Raw genomic sequence first — 24,506 nt, 5'->3', positions numbered from 1 at the left:
AATGTAGAACTATAGATATGTAAAGAGCAACAAGTAGAATAGCCAATGTAGGGGTCAATATAAGTTTATTTTGATTTGAAATGAAAACACACACATTTAAAGAAAATAAAAACAAGAAAAACCCCACCCCATCCTCTTCCTGCAGTCCGCTCATCTGACACCTACAACACAAACACTGTACATTGAGGATATTTATAACAAGTATCAAGTACAGATATATTGAATAAAAAAAAGACTTACTGTCAAATACTCCACAATAATTTCAGACTTCCTCATCTGATGTGGAGAGACCAGCTTGTCTGAGCGTAGCCTTTAGGATGCGGATCTCAAGTCTAGCCTTGGTTTGCTGCAGTTTGGTCAGAGTCAGTTGTTCCTCTGCCAGACGAAGCTGTGCTTCTGCCCTTTCAGTCTCTTTTTGCAGAAGTGCCTTGTAATCATCATCTTTGTTTGATGAAGGGCACTTCAAGCCTTTCCTCTGAGATCCTGTGGCAACTACCACTGGCTCAACCAATGAGGATCCAGCTTCTTCCTCAGGAACAGAGCTGAGATTCAATATAAATACGCTCTCTGGATCAGCCTCAGGAGGAACTGGCAGATTCTCCTCCTCAATCCAAGGCTTGCCATCCCCTACAACACCTTGAATACCATGGAGAGCTTGCGACTTCTCACCTCCAATGATGTCGAGGACCACATCTGTGTAATCTCCCCTCTTAAATGGCTTGTTGCCTGTTTGTGGGTTTTTGGCTTCAGCATGGTCCTTTGTTGCCCTGGCCTTAAGATTCTTCCACCGCCATTTGATTTGTTCTGTGGTCCTCTTCTGGCCAGACCCTATGGCATTCACATTTTCTGTGATTAAAATCCAAACATAATTTTTCTTTTTGTTGGTATCCTTAGCAGAATTAAAACTTCCCACTATTGCTCCATAATGGCACCTGAAAAGACCAACTACACAGCCATATAAATCAGCCTTTCTCAGAGGATTCACAGAGAGACAGTGAAATGGCCGGTGTTGTCCACCGCCACCACCACTTTGCCAGGAGAGGATACCGTCAAAGGGTGTATGTTGAACGTACCAAGCCACTGGAGCAATACACCACTGAGGAGCTGTATGTCCGGTTTCGCTTTGGGAAGGCTGATATAGAGTACCTTGTAAACCTTCTCAGGCCAAAACTTCAACACAGAACCCAAAGGAGTCACGGTCTGTCTGTGGAAGACCAGATCCTCATTGCGCTCCGATTTTATGCATGTGGGACTTTCTATCAAGTTGTTGGTGACTATATGGGAGTGGTGAAATCAGCTGTGTGTGATGTGGTGAGAGATGTGTCAATCGCACTGGCCAGCCTGGTCAATGAATTTGTTTCTTTTCCAAAGGACAACCAGATTGCCCAGGCCAAGCGCAGCTTTTTTCTTTTGGGGAATATGCCCAATACTATTGGAGCATTCGACTGCACACATGTGCATGTACAAGCACCTTGTGAGAATGAATGGGAGTTTATAAACAGAAAGGGCAAGCACAGCATCAATGTCCAACTTGTGTGTGATGCTGACCTCATCATCACCAACTGCGTTGTCAAGTGGCCTGGGTCTGTCCATGATGCACGCATCCTGAGGGAGAGCGCTCTATATAGAGACCTCCAAACCAACCGACCGGATGGCATAATATTAGGAGACAGTGCCTACCCACTCCTACCATGGCTGATGAATCCTTTTCTAACAGCAAATACACTGGCGCAGGCACGCTTCAACACTGCTCATTGCAGAGCAAGATGTGCAATTGAGCGTTTTAAATGAAGTTCTTAAGAGGCGCTTTGCATGCCTTATCTACCTGAGAGCGGAACCACAGAAAGCATGCAACATAACCCTTGCCTGTATTGTCCTGCACAACATCGCTACTAAGCGCAATGTCCCTCTCTGTGCTGACAATGATGCACCTGAGCCCCTTGGAGACACTAACCAACCGCCTGCATTCTGCCAGAACGAGCAAAGAGGACGTGCAACAAGGGACGCAATAGTTAGACACTATTTCTGATTTGGATTTGTTTTGTATTTCAAAAATCATTGTGATTGCCATTCTTTGCATTTTTTTGGTTATTCTGTAATCATTGCATGCATCACTAATAAATATTCTAAAAACAAAAATAATTTTGATTGTGATGAATATATATATCAATTAGTGACAGAATAAAATTTATTGTTTTTGGTCAATTTTGACAGCTGTTTGGACAAACTCTTTCTACTTTGCTGTAGGCCTATACTGAAAGGCTGAATACGTTAAAGCCTACCTAATCACTGTAGCCTGACGGATGAACAAATAAAAATAAAACCTTATGAATAAATAGGATATCTTGTAAAATACTGCATGATCCAAATATAGTATTATTTGATACTTTTTTAAAGTTTTCATTACATTTTGGGCATGAAATCCACGCTGAATCCACCCTTCTGATGGGATCAATTGAATCCAGATTTTTTGGATCAAAGTGATCCAAATCCTACAAAAAAGTTCTGAAAAACCCAAACTAAAGGTTTGATCAGGATCAAAACCAAGATTGGATTACATGATCTAATCCGATTATGTGATCCGTTTTTTCTTTTTGAAAAACACATTTTCAAGATTTGATCCAATCCGTTATCCAAAATCCTAGTGGATTACTTTTGAAAAACTGGGCCCTGGTGTTCGCGGGTGCGTCAATTCCAGGGAATCCTACAAGTCATGGGACACTGAACCTCGCATCACTCTCGCTGCGCTCTATTTACCCACCGGAGGAATTATACGGACTACAGACACTGTTCTGGCGGGATTTATCACAGAGTAAGACTCCAGGATTACTTGCCCGACTCTGTGTGTGATTACCTCCTCCATTGTGCTTCCGCCTTTTGTTTTGGAAGCATTTATTGCGACTATTGGGACTTTCATTAAGAACGTTTGACCTACAGTCCCGGGACTTATTTTGACGGTAGCTCTGTCTGTTTTTGACTCGCTGTACAGGTTGTTTTTTGTTTGTGTACTGGCCGAGCACTCGTGCCCGTTGTCTATCCAGAGTTCTCCGCTACAGCGGTCATATTTCTGTGTTTAATAAATCTGTCCCATTCTGCATCTGACTCCCGTATACTCCATAACAGACATGTAGGGTAATGATACTGGGGAACATCAAACCTTTTCTCTTACTTTGAGTGCATGTATGCCCCGATTGAAACCATGTAATGATGCTATCTTCCTCCACACTCCCCGGTCTCCCCCTCATCTCCTTCTGTTTATTCTCTACAATGGGAACAATTCTAGAGAAAATGCAATGAGTTTTTCACTCCAGCTCAGCAATATACCAGTTATTTGTCTGTTATGTGAAAGGTCCATTTAAAATACACAGTTCTATTCTGACTCCATTGGCCATGAATCCTAGTCTTGCACTACAAGTGACAGACATTAAATTTTTATCACTTATATTTACACACACACACACACACACACACACACACACACACACACACACACACACACACACACACACACACACACACACACACACACACACACACACAGGCAGTTGTTTTCTATTAACTTGGGGACAGACAATGTAAAGAGAGAACAGAATAAGTGCTTTCTTCATGCTCAATAAGACTATTTCTTTGACCGCTGGTTGGTTTTAGAAAGCAAGCTTAGTTTTTATGTGTAAATATGCAAATCTTTGCCTTACTGAATCAATAGACAAGTTGCTCCATCCTTGTTTCTGAAACTCTGCATGTGGGACTACAGTCTTCTGAGACTAATACAAATTTTCATTAGCTGTAAAATGCATCTTGTAATGCTGGTAATTCCATTTTTGTCTTGTAAAATATATGGCCGGGATTGAACCTGACAGTTAGTGTTACCTGAACATTGCAGAAGTGCTCCATAAGACTCTACAACGATTGCCGCATTGTGTCCTTTGACCCATTACATTTCAGCTGCCCTGAGGAGAAACATTGACTTCATTATAATTTCCCCTTATTGAGCAAAACAGAGCAGATTTTTATGGTCATTAATTATGAAACATTGAGAGTAAGCATTGAATATCCTGGCATAAAGGACGTCTTTATAAAAATCAATTCTGTGAGGTTCAAGGGCTGTATAGATCCAGAAGAAAATGTTGTGTTTAAGGTTAGAGTTTCACGTAGAGAACAAACATCAACACTCACGCTAACACTCAAATGCACAACATGGTTATGTAACATAAGAAGGGAGACAGCTTTTAGACCGCAGTGTTTCATACCTCACTGGGCAAAACACATTTTCTCTCTCTGCCTTTGTGTCACATAGTACATCATGTTGTAGTAGTTGGTTATGACTGGAATAACCCTGAATGATAAATGCGATCCACAGTTAGTGTCTATGTTGAAAACCAACCTATATTAGCATAATTACTAACTACATATTAATCCACTTCCTAATGCTTTGTTTCTACATTTTCAAAATCTTAAATCATATATTATTTTCTGATCTAAAGACATTCTTTGGAGGTCCAATATAATGACATGAATGCATGGAGGTCAAGGTGTGCTTCTTAAGCCCCTTACAGCCCCACTCCTGTCATTAGTTACTAAAACCAAGACCATAAACTGTGTACTGTACTCAAGAAAACTTCATGCTGTCTCCTCTTTCGATCTTTGTAACGACCCTGCCAACAAAATCAATGATGTGATGTTCTCTCTCTTTCGGCTTTCATTTCCAGATGAGTTGTGTTGTATGAGAAAGAGCGTAGAGGTGACTTAATTCAATATTTCATAAATGATGCATGGTTGGGTTCCATATTGGTGCCACAAATTAGTATTTGCGGACTAAAGGATAATGATGCATAGGCAGATTTGTGATCTATGATGAATATACTACAAATGTATGTCTTAAGCTTCCATGCTTTGTGTTGTGTGTGTGTGTGTAATTTTGTGTGGAGTGAAAGGAAATTTGCTGGAGCCTTGTGCTGGGGCTCAGTGCTGTCAGTAATAATCATTTATTTACGGGCCCTTGTCTCCAGTGAAGCAGTACTATGGCAGGTTCTCTTGCCCTCAGATCCCCTCAGATCTACTGTAACTGTAGGTGAACAGAGGGTAATGATGTGGAGCTGTAAATGAACTCGAACTGTAAAGGGCAACAAATGGGATCAAACCATTAATAACATCCCAAACCTCATGAGGTACACACAGTAATAAAAGCTTTAGTTCGCTTTAATGTGATTGGCTGACTGGTAATTATTAAATGTATGCGTTCATGATTATTACAGAGTAAAGATAAGACTTTTAAACATATGAGAGGAACCCAAAAGCCCTGTAGTCAAAGGAATGAGGTTCCTGTTCGAACAAGTTCTGTTCTGTTATAAATTAGATATTTCAATAAGCAAGAACTTTGTCAAATATTTGTTAGTATTTTTTGTGTGAGATCGTTAGTTTTTGTTTCTTTCATATATATATAAATCATACTTTTCCCCAAAATAATTTTAAGCTTTACTTAAATATTACAGTGGGCTACAGGCAAAGTTATACCGCCACCTGTTGGTTTTGTGAGATATTGTTATTAAATGTAGCACCGAAACTTACACCAACTTTTCAGAAATTGCAACCACATGCGGTAGAAGAAATGTAAAGTCCACGCGCACTGTGGTTAATTCGCAATTAAAATAAAATAGATGTTAAGTAAGTTTTATTTTTATACTTTGTGTAACTTATTATAATATATAGCCATATTTAGCACAATTCGCATTATTTCTCATCAAATTGTCTTTCCACAAATTCTGTATAAAACATATGTATATAATTTACAGCGCTATCCTTTATTCTTGTAAAAACCGGATGTCCCAGTTTCATGGTAAAACGCTGAAACGAAAGCGAAAATAAACTGCGTGTGTTTTACAGTACACCGTGACTCGACAGCCATTTCTTCATTGTTCAAAAGTGTCAGGATGGAGGAATATCCTTCTCCCATCGTTGTGGAGGGAGACTGGAGCCCTGAACAGGCAAAAAGTTTGAAGAATAAACTCCAGATTTACTTTCAGAGCAAGAAGAAGTCTCAGGGAGGAGACTGCGTCGTACAATTCAACGAAAAGAGCAGCGCGCAAGTTACAGTTCTGTTTAAATCATCGGACAGTAAGTGCTTAGTGCTTAGTAGGTTAAGTTATTTAATAGTTAGGTTTTACGCAGCTGAAACACGTATTTTAAAACTTACATTTACATATTTACAGTACGACGTCGCTGTTGCGCCGACTGTCAATAAAATAGCTTACTTGTGTCACTTGTTTAAAAAGTGACTCGTTGTATCTTAATACAAATTAACGTGTCATGTTAATTGTTTTAAAACTGTTGTGATGTATCTAACTAAGTCTGACTGTTGTTCCAGTCCGAGATCGTGTTCTCTCCAAAACGGACCACGTGATTACCATTGACAAAGACTTGATTAAGTTAAAAGTTAGCAAGCCCGGCAATGTAGCGAAAGAGACAGACAACACTATACAGCTGGTAAGAATAACCTCAAAGTATACTGTATTGTGTCACCACGTAACTTCTCAAATAAACACATTTTGACTCACTCCCTGCTTTTTATTTCTTTTTAGACGGAGCAAGCTTCTGGATATCAGGAACCCAGTGAGTCATTGGGCTTCAGGCATTTATTTACACGTGATGTTTTATTGGTTAGGTTTATTTGTGATTGCTGATGAACTTGCGCACATGTGCCGTGGTAAACATATCAGATGTTTTATTTATTTATTCCAATGTTCATTATAAGCTTTTATTAGTTGAGTTTTAACTCTGCGATGGCTTTGCATTTATTTGCTGTCACTTTTATTTTGCCTGAAGATCAAAATGTCCCTGCTACTGGAAGTGAAGCAGATGTGAATAAGGTTCAAGAATCATTAGCTGTGGTTCTGGAGAATGTTTCAGATGAAGCGGACAAAAATATTCTGGCTCTTTTGGTGGAGAATGTCTCTAGTGTTCCTGAAAAGGACTTCAGCATGGAACTAATACCTGAATTAAAAACAGCAGTTGTCACCTTTAATAGCCCCATTGGTAAGTTTCTTTCTTTTATATTATTTTATATATACAGAATTACTTAAAAGTACTTAAAGTTTGTTCCTTCATTTTCATGTTAAGTCCAACATTTTAAATCAAAGCAGCAGTTTGAAAATATGGTCTATATGGATTGGGAGGAAAATCTGTTTACATAATGCAAAGAATTTATAATGAAATTATCAATTAGATTTGCTTTTATTTTATGTATAACGTTTCTATCTACATTGAATCTGTCAGCTACACTGTGTAAAATAACATTTCTGACAGCCGCAGGAAAGTTTCTTGAAGAGAGCAAGACACACAAAAAGTTCAAGGACTATGGGCTGAAGGCCCGTGCCCTGGAGAGAAGCACATGTGTGCGGGTGGAGAATCTTTCAGCTGAGGGCAATAATACAATGTTACTTGACCTGTATTTTGAAAAATGGGGCGGTCCAGTAGAAGAAATCATCATAGTTTCATTGGAGCAAGCAGCCATCATAACCTTTAAAAAGGAAGAAGGTAAATCAAATCTCAAAGGGGCATCCTTTTTTTTGCGTAGCCAGTGACCTTTAGTGAACCTACTAAACGATCATTCTGCTTTCTGTCACGCTGCTGTTTTGTTTCAGTTTTTGCCTTAAGATTATTTACATAATTACCCTTGCATTTAATTTTTTTGTCAGACAGGGATAAGGTATTGAAGATGGAGCATAAGATCAGCAATGTTCCAGTTAAGATATACCCCTACTATAAATCCCTGGATACAGCCTTGTATGGCAGCAACAGACCAACATTGAAGCTGCCTGATGCCATCACAGTCAATGTGCATCCTGCCATCAGGAAGTTCCTTCTCAAGAAAAGGCTAATTTCTTCTATCAGTGATAAGATGAGCAATCAATTCTGCCAAATAGACATGGAGAAACCTGAGGTTCTGCTCGGTCCGGATCCAGCATTGCTGAAACAGAAAGGTGTAACCAGAAGACACATTGATTGCTGGGCAAAGAATGCCACAGATGCCTTTAAGACCATTATATCCAACTATTCAGCCTGTGAGTTGCCAGTGTTGTACTCCGTGTGGACCAAAGCGGAAAGTGACATCAAGGAACTTTTAAAAGATCAAGTTTTTATAGAAATTGATGCGTCTAAAGGGGCCCTCACAATGGCTGGTGCGACCCATGACATAAATGGGCTGAAATCTGTTGTGGGGAAAATGTTAGATCGCGCATCGACTCAAATGGAGAGAGAAAGGAGCAGTGTCACAGAGGTTATGGAGTTGACACCTGCCATATACTCTCTGTTTCAACAAGATGGTCTGCAAAATGCCCTAATTGCTTCTCCACAACTGCATCTTAACTACGACAAGAAAACGAATAAATTACATTTGTCAGGCCTTCAAACTGAAATTCTCACCTTCAAGAATTGGGTCCTTGAAAAGAAATTAAGTATGAAAGAGAAGCCTTTAAAGATTGAGCGTTCATTGCTAGATTTCTTGAGATCTGTGGATTGTGATGAGATGTCTAAAGACCTGTTCATAAATAAAGGAATAACTGCTGTCTACACTGTAGATAATGAAGATCTTGTTTTGATTGGAAGCACAGGACAAGCACTTTCTGATGCAGAGAAGATGTTGAATAAGGTTCTTCAGTCTAAAGACATCATTGTAGAAGATCAGGCTGTGCTTGCTTTTCCAGAGTGGCAAGATCTCGATAAACAACTGCAAAGTTTATACAATACATCCAAGAAGAGGATAGTGTTGATTAATCTTTCACTGCAAAGAGATAAAGTAATAGTGTCTGGATTCAGAGAACCAGTAGAAGAGGTCAGCCGCAACTTAGCCGACTTCATAGAGAAACACACTAAAGTTGAAGATGCGGTTCGTGTTAAGTCACATGCAGTGGTCGAATTTATAAAAGACAGAAAATCACATGACTGGCAGAATTTTATGAAGTCTGATGAGGTGACAGTGTGTTTTGATTCCATAAGACCCAGGATCAAACTGTCTGGAGAGCGCAGGTTTGTCCAGCCAGCTTTGAGCTTCTTCAAAAAGATGGCGGATGCTCTGCACACAGACACGCTGATCATTAAAAAGGCAGGAGCAAAGAAATACTTCAAGGAGGAAGGTAGATATATGTTGTCATTCTTGCTGAAGGAAAAAGGATTTGTGATTGTTCTCCTGGAAGATCACATGCTGGAAGAAGAAGAGGAGGACAATAAAAGTAAAGATATCGAAGAATTTGGGCAGTGTTGTGAGGTTCAGATGTCAGGTGGAGTTACTGTCAGAGTCAGACAGGCAGACATTTGCAAAATTAAAGTTGATGCTGTGGTCAACGCAGCTAATGAAGATCTGATGCACACTGGTGGAGTAGCTTTAGCTCTTCTTCTAGCAGCTGGACCATATCTGCAGGACTGCTGTAACATGTACGTTAAAAAGAATGGTCGTCTAAGGGTTGGAGAAGCCATCATCACTGAGGCTGGTCGTCTTCCCTGTAAATATGTAGTGCATACCGTTGGTCCCCGATACAGTAGTTCAGACAAACCTACTGTAGTGAGATACCTACAAAGTGCTGTGAGGGAAAGTTTAAAGCAGGCTTCAGGCAAACACTGTTCGTCCATTGCAATTCCAGTTATCAGCTCTGGAATTTTCGGCTGTCCTCTCGAACTATGCACCGAAACAATTGCCAGTGAGGTGCGGAAGTTTATCTTGGATCATGACTCGAGGAGTACACTTACTGAGATTCACTTGGTTGACAATAACGGCAAGACTGTGAATGCAATGGCTCAAGCCGTCAGAAAGGAGTTTGCTGCGTTTAGCCCCAAAATGAATGTCCCCCTTCGTGAGAAACCTATTGGGCATGGAAGCTATGGACAAACAGAACAGGGTTATCATGGTCATAGAAATCAAGGAAATAGAAACCAAGAATTCGGAGATCACAGTTATGATCATAGAAATGTTGAAAGGCAAGCACAACGGAGAGAAGATGCTGACTATTCCGGTGGCAGATTAGCGAGGTATGAGGGATTGACTGTTCTTGAGACCAAAACTACAAAGGAGAGACTACAAATCTTTCTGAGCAAGGGGAACATTCAGGATGCAAAGGTAAGTAAATCCTGGTTTACTTCTGTACCAGCACACAAGTCAGCTTTGGTTCAATTTGTATGGAACATTTTCGATAGTAAGCTTTGATGAAACTTTGAAGTATTATTCTGTTTTCTGCAGGCTGATGTCATTGTTAACACTATATCAGAAGACATGGACCTTAATAAAGGTGCCATTTCCAAAGCACTCCTTGAGGCTGCTGGTCATCGACTCCAAGAAGAGGTCACAGCTGCTCGTGGACACCGACTGAATTATGGACAGATGGTCATCACAGATGGTTATAAGCTGAACTGTGCAAAAGTCTTCCACGTAGTCTGCCCATTTTGGAGCAGTGGACACGACTCAGAAGATAAACTTAAAGTAACGGTCTGCTTTGTGCAGTTTTCATTTAACAAACCTCAATTGCAAATGTGACACTTTTTTTGTTAAAAGTGTTTACTTTAGAGATGATAAAAGGTTATAATACAACATTCTTTTGTATTACAAGGTACTTGGTCGAATCATAAAGGATTGTCTGAAAGAAGCAGAAGCTCTGCGGATGGAATCGGTCTCCTTCCCAGCTATTGGAACTGGGAACCTTGGCTTCCCTAAAGATCTGGTGGCAAAGATCATGCTGAGTGAAGTCCAGGAATTTACTCCTCGAAACCTCAAAGAAATAACTGTGATTGTGCATCCCTCTGACAGAGAGAGTTTAGGAGTAAGTGTTTACACTACTTCTAAACTGTCACTAATTTAGGATTTTTTTTCCTTTGAGAGAATAACTATAACTTTATTTCTGTACTTTTTCCTTCTTAGTGCTTTACCAGAATCTTCAGTCATGGGATTACAAGTCCAGTCACAAAAGGGTCGCAATCGCACCAACATTTTATACCTAAAACAAAGCCTTCTAGCAAGCCAGCACAGACATTTGGTAACTTTTTGTATCTCTGTTCATCAGTGCCTTAAGGTTTCAGTGTTGTCATTAAATAAATAAATATATGTTATAATTTTACATTTACATCAGGCCTCCTGGGCAATGTCTCTACTCCCTCTCTCGGGGTGATCACTATGCAGGTGGGTCAACTGACCCTGGAGGTTTCATCAGGAGACATAACTAAAGAAAAAACTGATGCCATTGTCAACTCCTCAAATCATACACTTTCTTTGAAAACAGGTTTATAAAATTTGTATTTATTATCAAACATAATGAAATGTAACTAGGTTGCTAGTTAAAGTGTTTCATTTAACAATTTCTCTATTCCAGGAGTATCAAAGGCAATTTTAGAGGCTGCAGGGTTACAGGTGGCACAAGAGTGTTTACAAATTGGTTTGTATGCCTTCAATTGTATAATTTAATCTCTGCTGCTAAACATTTAGTTAAACCAGAAATGTAGCCGTACAGCTTTTAGGTAAAAAGTGTATTGTTTTTTTACATAGTAAGTGCACCAAATTTCCAGCAAACAGAGATTGTGACCTCAGCTGGCCAGCTCCCATGTGGAAAAATAATCCATATTGTGGGCCGTAATAAACCATCTGAAATCAAAGATGTTGTTTTGTCTGTTCTGAAGATCTGTGAGGCAAACCAACTGTCCTCTGTTGCCTTCCCTGCTCTTGGCACAGGTAATATTTGTATGGTTACCGTAGGGTAAAACATAAAATAAATCAATACATATTTAATACACAAATGTACACATCTTAGAAATTATGATTTGTGAAATGAATTGTACTAACAGTGAAAAACATTAATTTGCAGCATTAAAACTGGTTACTGCATATTCAAATAACCTAACCTATTAGTCAGTTATTCTAACATTATTGTTTTCACAAATTTTAGCATTTTAGGGTTTTTAATTAGTTCTTTTTTACTATATACTTTTTGCTTAGCTCATAATATGAGCAACAAATTACTTATTTACACTTCATTTTTTAAGAGTAGAAATTGAAAGCGTGTTCATCATAAAACACATTACTGAGGCATGTCTTTAACCCTTTAGGTCAGGGCGGAGCAAACCCAGCTGATGTTGCAGATGCAATGGTTGATGCTGTTGTTGACTTTGTGAAGAAAAAGAAACTGTCGAATGTAAAGCTGGTAAAGTTCCTTATATTCCAGGCGAACATGGTGAAAGATTTTCACCAAAGCATGCTCAGAAAATCGGGTGAAAAAGTGGAGGAGGAAAAAGGCTTTATAGACAAGCTAAAAGGTCAGTAAATCAACTAATTTGATTCGGTTTTGTTGTGTTAGGTTTAATGTAATTGTATCCTTATTTGTTTCTTTCTGTCACACAGGCTGGACAAAAGAATTAATGTTTTGGGACACTTCAGAATCGCCTAAAAATGAAGACTTTGTTATGGTGGTTGAGAAAATTGAACCAGCCGTGTTTCAGTTGTGCGGAGATTCTCCACAGGAATTGAATAAGGCCAGAGACATGATCGACAGCTTGATATTAAAGGAGTATGTGAAAATTCCAATTAGTGATTCGGCCATTGGTCATTTCACAAAGGAGGATGCAGAAATGCTGAGCACCATGCAGAGAGAGTTCTCGGTGAGCATTAAACTTGAGAGGAAAGATCAAGACCCTGTCATCACATTAGAGGGACTGACGAGAGATGTACACACTGCTGAAAGTCGTATTCGGGACATGATCCGTAGGGTGGAAAGGCATGAAAGCAAACGACGTGAGGCATTCATAATCAGCAGCGTGGTTGAATGGAAATATCTGGAACATGGACAAAACCTAAAAAACTTTGATATGATGACCAATTATGACCTGGAAAAGGCCTTTCGGAACAAACAAACCTCAATGAAAATCAATATTGATAATAATGAGTACACTGTTGATATTGCTCGTCTACAGGCCAATAGAGGCAATAGGTCGATTGAACTGCAAAGAGTAGATTTGACTGGTGAGTTTATCATAAACTCATGTTAGTCTTTTAGACATTGATTATGTAGTCCTTATGTACAAAGATGTCTAAAATGTATTTCAAGTTGAAATTTCTTGTATACATTTTTAGATGCTCAATATTCTTTGCCTTCACACTGGGAGGACATGAAGGGACAGTCAGTTGATATGGTAAAACTCACAGAAGGCTCAAAGGAATATGGAGATGTGGAGAAAGAGTTTACGAGAACCGGAGCCACCTTTAAGATAATTCAAGTAAGACTAGACACACATTATTACACCACACCTAGGTAGTACATGCTATTACAGCTGAAAACATTTTTGATGTCCACACCGCAAATGAAGTTTCTCTGAAATGTATCTTCTTCAGATTACATTCTTTCAATTCATTATCATCCCGTGTGGAACTCTAGGGATTTGACAAATAATACCTGATGTTTCTCAATGTCTGCACACTCCCTCTGTATGTTTGATGCATGATGAGCAGTAATATAGTTCAAGGAATATTTGGTATGGGTGAAAGTATCAACAAAATGATATGCAAGAAAATGTATAAATAAACAAAATACCATCGCTCTTGCGTCTGGTTAGTACATACAAATTTGTCATTTCAAAAGCGATGGTCAAAAGTATTTCTCAAACACTTTCTCACTTAATTATTCATTTTTCCACATTAGAATAGAAGTAAACTCAAAACTATAACCAATATTAAAGGATTTCCCATCTATCCTGAGCTTTAAATGGCTGTTCTTTCATTATTTCGTCAAAGTCATCCATTTAAAGAAATGAATCGTTAAAATCTAACTGATTTATTTTCTAAACAGATTGAAAGAGTGCAGAACCGCACACTTTGGAAAAACTACATGATCAAAAAGGAAGAACTGGAAGCCAAGAACAAACATAAAAACAACGAGATGCTGCTCTTCCATGGCACTGGCCCTGATAAGACTGACCATATCAACCATCATGGCTTCAATCGCAGCTATGCTGGAATCCATGGTACCTGCCAAAATTCAAGTGTAATTTTTGTTAGCAATTGTTTTTTATAATTAACTCTATTCTGTTCTGTTTTAAGGAGCAATGTATGGGAATGGTACATATTTTGCTGTGGACCCACGCTATTCAGCCAAGGGCTACTCTAAACCTGATGCCACTGGACATAAACGCATGTATCTGGCCCGGGTGCTTGTTGGAGACTTCACTCAAGGAAAACAAGGTATTCTTGTTCCACCTGCAAAGAGCTTAAACAGTGCTGATCTCTACAACAGTGTGACCGATAACATAAACGGCCCAACCATGTTTGTCATTTTCAATGATGTACAGGCCTACCCAGAATACCTTATCACATTTCAGTAAGGATTCAGAATTCTGTTTGTAAATGTTTATTTTATTGTTCTGACAAGAAAAGTGGCCACACATAATAATAAAGGTTGTGGCAACTTGCCTATATGGCAAAAAAGTCAGAGGCCACAAAATAATCTTTATTCCTTTGCTGAAATATGATCCTGAGAATGACTTGCATAGCTGTTTCGCTAAAGATTGCTCATAGTTGTGTTAAATATACTTTCTTCTCCAATAATATAACATTATGGATCATAATGATTAATAAGAGCAAATGATAACAAAAAATAATTTTTTGGTAACTGTTCTTTAAACATTTTAAAAAATTGAGTATAAAAAAAGGTTCGCTGACTGGAATAGAATGTAATCGAGGATAGATAACACATCAATGTGGAACTGAGATTATAAATCACATTCTTAACATATTGTAAAACATTGCTGAAGAATTATCTATTTTCAAGCGAAATTTTTTTATAGCTGATATAACTAATTCTAATAATTTTATGTCTAAAAATGTTAAAAAGATCCACTGTAATGGTTGTCTGCTGTTTTTTCTGTACTCTAATTATAACAGAACTGTGCAAAATAAAGGTTTATATCTGGTTAAAAGTTCTGGCAAGTTGTGTCTGGTTTACCCATGCAATTTTTCAGTAAATGTTGGACCCATTTTGTCAACTGTGATGTACAAGTTTTCTCGGTTTAAGTAAAGCATTTGTCAAGTAAAATATAGGGGAAAACTGAAAAAAGTTTTTTTCAGATGCAGAGATTCAGTTGATCTTTAGATTTTTGTAAAAGTTTATAACATAAAATTAGATTAATAAATCCTCACTCTAAATTGGGACGAAAAAGTTACTTTTATTAAGGGGTAAATTTTGATAAGATGACAAAATTGTATTTGTAAATGTTCAATAATACCTTTGTTTTGTCACTTAATAATAGGCCTGTTCGTAAATGGTAGTTAATGCCAATGCAATATATTAGCTTCTTTTAAAAGTTACAACTTGTATAAATATATTAATAAATGCTGAAATTAACATGAACATTTATATAAATGCTATAGAATAGGCATTTGTTCGTTTTAGTTTACAATAAGGTTGTTTTCTTAACATAAGGAAAGTGTTACCAGTTATCTCTGTATCTTTCTTCTGTGTTTATCCATTCCATATCTGGACTTTTGTATTTCTAACCAGCAAAACACACAAATGTTGAAAATGATGTAAGGGTATAAAGGAAAGCATTAACTCATTATCATTCCCGCCTCGATGTAGACATGTTTAATTCTTTGGATTTGTTCAAATAGAAATGGTCATATATTAATGGTATTTTAAGATATTTATGAGCACTTTTTGAGTTTCAAAATTCAATACCATCAGTAACATTCATGACCATATGTAATGATGTTAAAAAAATTAGAGGTGAAGTGTGTCATTTCCAAGTAATGCATCACAACGTATATGCTGTCAGGACTATGTCTTTCCTGTCTCGAGTTTTCTAGCTCCCTGGGTAGAGTAATGACATTGCCACGTCTCTCAAGTTTTTGTTGTGTTATGTGTGGAGACATGTGGCTTTTGTTGTTACTTGGTACCACGTGTCCTCCTGTCATGTCTCTCAGCCCCATGTGTCCTGTATAAATGCTATTAGTGTTTAGTCTGGTCACCGCCCCTTGTCTATCTTCCCCTTAGTGTTTCATTTCCCTCACCTGGTCCGTGCAATCCAACTATTTGCTTTCCCTTAGTGTTTCATCCCAGTCACCTGCTGCCACTCTCCCTGTGTAATCAGTCCTCATTTGTGTCTCCCTTTTATATCGCTCCAGTTTCCATATGTCCTTTGTTGGTGCATTGTCTTGAATATGCTGTTATATACTTCCTGTTTATTGTATTTCGTGTTTTGGATTGGAGTATAACTTTGTATTGATTCAGACGAAGCATCAATAGGCCGCTTATTTACAACCCAGTAAGTCATCATGTGGATTTAGGTTTGTTTACTTATTTTGTACAGTAAAGATATCACATGTTTCATTATATTCTATTATCACTACTAAAAGTAATGTTTAATGGTTTTACTTTTAATGAGTCTTTGCCATGTCAACATTGCTGTTTAGAATTTGTTTGCCTGAAGATCAAAATGCCCCCACTGGAAGTGAATTGGATGTAATCAAAATTCAAGAGAAAAGTTATGGCTCTGGCGAATGATTCAGATAAAGCTGAAATTCTTTGAAATAAAATGCTCTTTTGGTGGAGAATGTCAGTATTGTTCCTGAGAAGGACTTTAGCATGGAACTAATACCTGAATTAAAAACGGCAGTTGTGACCTTTAATAACACCAGTGGTAAGTTTTAATATTATTTATACTTTGTTTACATGATCAAAAAGGAAGAGCTGGAATTACCACAAATACAACGAGAAGCTTCCCTTCCAGGGCACTAGCCCAAAAACACTGACCAAATCAACCATCACGGCTTCAATCGCAGTTCCGCTGGGATGAATCCAAAACCAGTGTAATCTTGGTTTGTAATTTTAAAGTGGTTTCAATTAAGTGGATTAGATTTAACAATCCTTTCACAATTATTTTTCATTTTAAGGAGCATTGCATGGAAATTGCCATTTGCCCAAAGTATTCAGCTCAAGGTTACTCCCCACCTCATCAAAAAGGACAGAAGCGCATTTATCTGGCCCGAGTGCTTGTTGGCGACTTTACTCAGGGAAAGAAAGACCTTCCAGCTCCTCCAAAAAAAACGATAAAATGCCATTATTCTCTATGACAGTGTGACGGATAACACGAAAAAGCCGTCCATGTTTGTGATCTTCCATGATGTGCAGGTTTACCCAGAATACTTAATCACTTTTCAGGAATCAAACTGATTGAATCTGACACTGAATATATCATTATCTAAACATAATAAATTCACCAGACTTACAATTAAAAAAAAAATTTAAATAGTAAACTGGATTTTTGTTTTCTAAGTAGCTTTATCAATTTCTTCAGTGTCATAAATTAAATATAATAACCTTTCTCTCTATCCTAAATATGGCTTTTGTTTACATTATGCTGTTTTGCCTTGAACTTAATATTCTCAATATTTTAGCCCTTCTGCAGTGAAGCAGCTGGCTGTATGCCTGACGGAAATCTCGATTCAGTGCTGGGTACAGAATGGGGTTCAATGCAGAGTTAAGGTATCCCAGCCAAAGAACCACGGAGTGGCTGAGATCGGATGGGTGTGTCTCCCTCCACATGCCTACATATGTGAAGTAGGTAAAATAGGGGAACCAGCAGAGGACAAATGCACCAAGCACTGAGGCCAGGGTCACTGTGGCTTTGTGTTCTCGCACAGTGGCTGCTGCAGATGCAGATTGAGCACATGATGGAATGGCTGCCCGGATACGACACACCTAGAAATGTGAAGAGAACAAGTATTATGACAGTATTTTTTTAAATAACAGGCCCATCCACAATTTCCATTGTGAAGAATGATTATACCAATGGAATGTTCTTTTTGTAACAGAAAAATGCTTGAATGTAATCTGCAGCAAATTATTATTTATTGGTTGTTGACGAGAATTCGGAGGACACGAGGTGTATCCTTTGTTGCGAGATAACCCACGATTCAACCCAAAACCCACGATTCAAGTGACGATCAAATGTTAACATTTCACAATTTGTCTCACGTTTTTTTTATCTTATGAAGCATATGTATTAAATAGGTTTACAAGTGTTTAGCGGTATTTAAACATTTTAAAACAGCGAGGAATAAGGTGTGAGTGTGAGTGCAACGTGTTGTCATAGCAACGTGGTACTGCCCGTTTCTTTTTCTGCCAGTCCTACCAAACACCTCTCGTTTCATTCTAAGTTGAGAGTCCTCCATATACCGCATTCTTTAGAGGATGCTCGGCAAGACAGTTTTGAGCAGCCCCAGGCACGTGAACTAAAGCGACAATCTCATTTGTGGATTTTTGGGGTATGTAATGGAATATCCCATAGCAAAAAGTTCGCTAGTACGCATGACGTTTGCGCGTCGGTGTTAACACTCACATTGGCGCCCTTGGTTTAGTCACGAGGCATTAAACGTCGACGATAAACGCGTGCGACTGTGTGGACAAGCTCTCATATAAAATTTTGTGTTATAACGTTAATGATATAGAGGAATACATTTAGCAGTAGCCTACGTTTTCAGGATATTTGACATTACATAAAGAGTAGGCTACTGTCCAATCCACATTCAAAATACAGTATATATGTACTATAGAAAAAGAAGTGTTTTTAACCTTACAATGCCATAGTATTTATTGCAGTATATTTCAGGGGTTTTTGCAGTTAATCCATTCACCAATACTTCAAAATACTCTATGCATTAGTCAAGTAAAAACAAATAATATTTTTTATTGTTTACAATTGACGGTTTACTCTTGTAAATGCTAAAGTATACTACAATATTTGTTCATGGGGTAATATGTTTTTCTGTATAATTTAAATTTAATTTCATATTTGATATTTAGGTTTTTCATTTTGTTGGACAGCAAAAATACATGTCAAAATACCACAGAAATCCATTTGTAGTTTTTAAGCTAAATTATATTTTAATGTTCAATTATATGAACTATTTGTATTTAATATTTCTAATTAACTCAATCAAAACGTAGTAGTAAAGGCAAAATATAAAACATTTTATTTTCTACTAATAGAATTATATAAATCAATAAAAATATATTTCTATATTATATGGGATACTGCCTGTGAAAATCATTTTATGTGATTTACATACTATGATTTGACATAATGTAAAGAACATTCTGTGAATGTTGTATTGACTGCATTAGGAAATATTTAATTCAAAGTGCCAAACTTTAATGCTCCAAATCTCAAAGTTAGATTATGAGACTTTAGCCTGGATTTCACAGACAGCACATATAAATGTATAAATTGTGCTTTTTACCCACATACCGTACCTGCTCTCGTGCCACACAGAATATGCGATGATAAACTCCACACATGGCCAGCAGAGGGAGGTAGAAGATGCCAAAGGAAAACAGCAGCACATATTTGTTATTCCATTCATAGCGGCAGGTCCTGCTTTCCTCTCCCTCATCCCACATCTGCCAGTTCAGGTTCTGAACTCCGAAGTCAGGTGTGTTCCAGCCTAGGTTAACAGGCAGAAAAGACACAGCCATAGAGCACATCCAGATCCCTGTCAAAGTGATCACCACACGTGATGGCGTGACTTTCCTGGGATAGTTGAGCGGGCTTGAGATTGCAAGATATCGATCAACACTGATGGCAAGCAGAGTAAGAATGGAGGCAGTGCACAGCATCACATCCAGAGAGATGTAAACATTACAAAACACTCCCCCCAGAGGCCATCTCCCATTGTGTAATTCCAGCATGGCAGAAAATGGCAGAACCAGCAAAGCCAACAACAAGTCAGCCACAGCCAGAGATACAATAAAACAGCTATTGATTTGGTGCAGACGCCGGCTGGTGGCCACAGCCAAGCAGACCAGAACGTTTCCACAAATGGTCAGAGCGATGAAGGCCAACAGGACCATCCAGCGCAGGACAGTAGACATCATTGTTCTCGACTGAATAGCTAAAAAGTTATTTGTCTTTCTACTTCAACAGCGTAGTTCAGACACAATTTGCACTTCATAGGTTTTTATTCAACATTGAATGGAGCCATTTGATGTCCATTTCTTTGGAAGTGGAATTTTGATGGATAAAACCTATTGTTTATTAAGGTGAACACCATTGATTGTATCCCATATATCAGTCAAGGGTCATTCCTAAAAGAAAGACAACAGAGTTATTTTAAAATCAAACACACAAGCTGCCAGTTAGGTGGAGCCCTTATTAACATATGCCACAAATCTTTTAAACTGAACAAATTCAAATGAGAAAATGGCATCAGACGGCAGAGGCATGTACATAAGAGGTTATTTACCGCCATTCATTTTTTGAAACTGACGTGTTAGCCCAGAAAATTGTTAATGAATGCACTTGTCTGATTTACTGTGGTATTATTTCTTCTGGAAGGTCACCAAAATAAATTGAATGCAAATTTGAATCTAAATTGAATGCAAATTGAATGCAAAACTTTGGCCCCTGTTTACCGCAAGGACAAAAAGTTCAGAGTTTTAAGACCTTAGAGAATAAGATAAAAATAGAAGTATTTGCATACTTCCTTTGGTTCCTAAAGATCTATTTTTGCCATGCCTTTAATATTCATTTGGAGAATAATTTATTGTGGTGCTTGATGCATAGTTTATTTTGGAAACATTTGAAGCTATCATTAAGTTATCTTACTACATTTAATTTAATATGAAAAAAACCTGTCTCATAAGACCAATTGTTTGTATTTTTCTGTAATATTAACATGAAGTCAAAAAAGTGCAACAAGTTCAGATCCATTTGGGTTATTTGATACATCCTTATTAAATAAGTGATACCATCAATCATGCAAATGGATAATATGGAATATCCCATTACATACCCCACGCAATTTGGGGCCGAGAAGTTCAAGACATTTTTTATTTCGTATCATTTAATTTATAAGGTTGATGCTGAGCATTCATAAAATCCAATTTTCTTTACATCAGGCCCAATTGAGAGCCGGAGTAATTGTATCAGTGGTAAATTATCGAGGAAATGGGGCACAAATTACATAATTTACAATAACCCACTTGTAGCACTGATAAGTGAATAATCTTTAACCACGACAATGGTTTTGTAAAAAGCCAGGTGACGAATTTTAATAGAAATACATTTAAATCAATGCAAAACCAAACCAACAAAAACAAATGTATTAACTGTGTGTATTATGCTATTAAGTTAAATGTTTTAAGTCAAAGTGGTTTATCAATGCATATCTATTACAGTTAAATACAAATGCTGCATAATATCACCCTCTCGTCATTTAAAACCTGTGTGACTAATTTTCTTCCGCAGAACACACAATATGTTTTGAAGAATGTTGTTAACTAAACACATTGATTTGCATTGTTTTTTTATTGAGGTGAATGGGTGCACCAAGATTCTTCAAAATGTATTATTTTGTGTTATACATTTTTGGGTGAACTATCACTTTAAGACTCCCTAGATCTCTTATTACCACAGGAACGCGTTTACACAAGAACAAGCATTTCCATTTTACAGAGGTAAAAATGGCAGGTTGCAAGGTTTGCACACAAAGATTAATGCAAGACAAAGGTAAGCCAATAGTAACGATACAATTAGACACTTTCACTAAGCATTCTTTGCAGTGTAGAAACATGGGTTGAAATACGTTTCCATGACAAAACTCCAAGAACACCACATAATGTTACACAGCACGTTATATAGTTATTTGCTTGGTGTCCATGCACTAAGATGTCAAAAGATCAGTTTTTTTGTCATACATAGGTGAAACAAACATCATTTTACATGACATTTTCTTTTTCACATGAAGAGAAATGCATGTTTGTGCAGTGCACACATTGAATCATGCTCAAACGAGTGATCTGATGATGCAAGCGTGAAGCTGATGAATCAGATCCTTTATTATTTACTTGATTTACAATAAATCAAATCTGGTGGGAAAAGTCTACCAGGAGAAGAAAAAACTAAATGTTTATTTTACACTCTCAGGACTATCCATCTAATGTAATAACAAACCACTTGCAAAATGAATAGCCTAAATATAAAAAAATGTAAATTAACCGAATATCCATTCCCAATTTACAGTCATAAAAGCAGATGACAGATTCTTGGTGTGCGGTCTCACGTCAAACAATTCATTCTGCATTCCATCCATCCACTGTTTAGCATCTTGGCTTGGAATTCCAAATAGGTTACCAGATAGCAGTCTGCAGATTTTCCAAAGGATGAAACACGCTCTGCCGTATATGACCACTCATATAAACTCTTTAAACAATAAAGATGCTAAAAAGGTTCTTGACAGCAATGCCATACAAGAACAATTTTTGGTTCTTAAAGCAACAATTTCTTACATTTTATAGCCTGAAGAACCTTTAAGCACCTTAAAGAAACTTTCATACAACAGAAATATTCTGTGGAGGTTGAAGGTTCCCGAAAGATGTATTATTTTCAACCCTGCCTTGGGTCAAAAAGAGACGAACCCAACCACTGGGTTGTAAATCAATGTTGGGTTGTTTCAATCCTAAATGGCGTGTTTTTTAACCTTCTGGTGTGTCAAATTCTGGGTTAACCCAACTGTTGGGTTTGTCCCTTTTTGACTCTATGCTTAAAAATGTAATAACAGCCTGACAAAGAACATTTAGGAACCGTTATTTCTAAGAATAACTCTTCTAACTTCTAAAACATTTGAATGTTTAATATGGTTCTTAGAAGGTGACATTTTCATTACATTTTTTAACTTGAATATGTTAAAATAAAGCTTGTCTTACTGTAATATTAGTGAAAGTAAAAAACTCACATTCTGCAGGTGTTGAAACTCCAGATTCCTGTATAAGCTGGTATGCACACTGCTTGTACAGTAAGTACAGAATGAGGTCCCATACTCCTGTGTTTCTGCTCCTTCACATCTCGTTTCCACTCCCTCTTTGCCTCTTAATTTACGATCTGTTATTTGTCTTTATCTTATCACTAAACACTCTCCCTTAGTTCTTCTTTTCTCATGGTACAACATGCTACTGTTTCGGACTGTACTGTATACAGCTTTGATGTCAAATCTGCGATGAAAGCAACATTTCCCATCGGGGTAATGGAGCAATTATTGCTGGGGATGGCGCCAATGTATACTGTGTATAACAGAGAAACTATATTCTGTGACATAATCTAATAAAAGCCAACAAGTGTAAAATCTATCAGACTCTGTTGACTGAGTTTAAATACTTATACTTTATTTAAGGGATCGCGGGGGTCTAATGAACAGGTTTAACTACGTCAGTCATTTCCGTGAGCACAAAACTTAATGGTAGAGCATACAGTAAAATTAGAAAAATAGTTGTGTGTTTATAATTTTAAAGCAACAGTTTGTTCAGGGTCCTTTTCTATTCCAACACGGCAATGTCCCTGTGCACAAAGCAAGATTAAAAAATAATGATTTGATTCACTCTTGTGTTGAAGATCTTGACTGGTCTGTATAAAGCCCAGACCTGAACACATTTGAGCCGAACTCTCATCATCCAAACCCATCAATAACTTGTACACATGGGTTCAGTAATTTCAGAATCCCTTTAAAAACTGTCACAACAAAGTTAATATGGTATGGTATAGTATAGCATTCAAATTGGTTTGGATTTGCATATCTGGAATAGATAAACATACTTATTGGAATGAAGCTTCCCAAAACCTTTGTCCATATAAAGTTACGTTGACCATTTTATAAAAAAATGATTTGATTAGTTTCATTAGTGAACCCATAGAATTTTAAAATGGAAATTTATATAGGCTTCTCACAAAAGTTTTTTCAAAACACATATTATGTGATCGCACATTGTGAATTTCTGTAAGGGTCTTCATTAAGCCCCCCAGAATTATGCAACCCACGTACATTTTTCTAGTTCTGATGACTCTTATCACAGCATGTGTTTATGCATTAGAAACACTGTCAGTTAGAGATTTACGTATTGCTTACGCACTGCTCATACAGCATACAGCCTATGCGCTAGTTATGTTCTGTTTGCGCACATGGTGTGTTTTTAATCAAAATGATAAGGATTACACACACACACACACATACACAACAATTTATCAAGTTTGCTAATTATTAGTTGATAAGGTGTTTGACATCAGCCTTAATGATTGACAGCCTGGTGATGAATTATTGTGATATGTTTTTTTATCTGTGTAATTAAGGAGCACACAGTGTGAACTGGTAAGAAATGAGTCATATGATATCAGTTTTTATTAGAGACACAAAAGTGCTGATATATATTCCTAAGGTGACTGTGTTAAAAGCTAAACAACATATGTTGCTTGTGTTGATGATGCTGAACATGAGATTATCAGCATGCCACAGCTATTAACTCTGTATGGTGGCCCATATATGCACAACACAACAGAATAAAGGTGTCAGTAACACAAACAAATTACAAAGTAAAACCAGTTTTTCCTTGTATCTATAAATAAATAAACAAAAAAACAAATAAAAAAATAAGAAAACAATGAAAAAACAATCAATTTATAGTTATGCTAAAATACAGTTTTATACCACAGCACATTTT

General features: G+C 37.4%; 2 protein-coding genes and 1 pseudogene across 3 annotated transcripts; 2 read left to right on the top strand and 1 right to left on the bottom strand.

The window, feature by feature from the left end:
• The first annotated feature begins 999 nt into the window (after positions 1 to 999).
• LOC306889158 (putative nuclease HARBI1) lies at positions 1,000 to 2,816 on the top strand (annotated as a pseudogene). The gene is made up of 2 exons: positions 1,000 to 1,980; positions 2,699 to 2,816. The product of its transcript is annotated as a putative nuclease HARBI1 (transcript).
• Positions 2,817 to 5,871: 3,055 nt separating this feature from the next.
• LOC306889994 (protein mono-ADP-ribosyltransferase PARP14-like) lies at positions 5,872 to 14,943 on the top strand. The gene is made up of 17 exons (XM_079449424.1): positions 5,872 to 6,114; positions 6,365 to 6,483; positions 6,579 to 6,609; positions 6,823 to 7,032; positions 7,303 to 7,533; positions 7,695 to 10,108; positions 10,229 to 10,468; positions 10,596 to 10,805; positions 10,904 to 11,018; positions 11,112 to 11,261; positions 11,352 to 11,414; positions 11,525 to 11,707; positions 12,082 to 12,288; positions 12,374 to 12,991; positions 13,103 to 13,245; positions 13,815 to 13,989; positions 14,066 to 14,943. The coding sequence occupies exons 1-17, from the start codon at positions 5,931 to 5,933 to the stop codon at positions 14,344 to 14,346; spliced, it is 5,574 nt and encodes a 1,857-aa protein (XP_079305550.1). The 5' UTR covers positions 5,872 to 5,930; the 3' UTR covers positions 14,347 to 14,943.
• A 1,696-nt stretch (positions 14,944 to 16,639) lies between these two features.
• Positions 16,640 to 22,882, bottom strand: hrh2b (histamine receptor H2b). The gene is made up of 3 exons (XM_079448148.1): positions 22,754 to 22,882; positions 19,275 to 20,105; positions 16,640 to 17,720 (listed from the first exon to the last, which is right to left on the bottom strand). The coding sequence occupies exons 2-3, from the start codon at positions 19,893 to 19,895 to the stop codon at positions 17,370 to 17,372; spliced, it is 972 nt and encodes a 323-aa protein (XP_079304274.1). The 5' UTR covers positions 19,896 to 20,105; positions 22,754 to 22,882; the 3' UTR covers positions 16,640 to 17,369.
• Between the last annotated feature and the right edge of the window lie 1,624 nt (positions 22,883 to 24,506).

This window comes from Barbatula barbatula (assembly GCF_947034865.1).
Source record: "Barbatula barbatula genome assembly, chromosome: 24".
Lineage (NCBI taxonomy): Eukaryota > Metazoa > Chordata > Actinopteri > Cypriniformes > Nemacheilidae > Barbatula > Barbatula barbatula.
Note: the sequence above shows the minus strand (reverse complement) of the source record. Positions and strands in the feature narration are given on the sequence as shown.

Excerpts from the sequence above, each read along its gene's own strand:
- LOC306889994 (XM_079449424.1), top strand. The coding sequence starts at position 5,931 with ATGGAGGAATATCCTTCTCCCATCGTTGTGGAGGGAGACTGGAGCCCT. Across the intron at positions 6,115-6,364 it reads TCTGTTTAAATCATCGGACA|TCCGAGATCGTGTTCTCTCC; the intron begins GTAAGTGCTTAG and ends CTGTTGTTCCAG. Across the intron at positions 11,019-11,111 it reads CAAGCCAGCACAGACATTTG|GCCTCCTGGGCAATGTCTCT; the intron begins GTAACTTTTTGT and ends CATTTACATCAG.
- hrh2b (XM_079448148.1), bottom strand. The coding sequence starts at position 19,895 with ATGATGTCTACTGTCCTGCGCTGGATGGTCCTGTTGGCCTTCATCGCT. Across the intron at positions 17,721-19,274 it reads TCTGTGTGGCACGAGAGCAG|GTGTGTCGTATCCGGGCAGC; the intron begins GTACGGTATGTG and ends TCACATTTCTAG.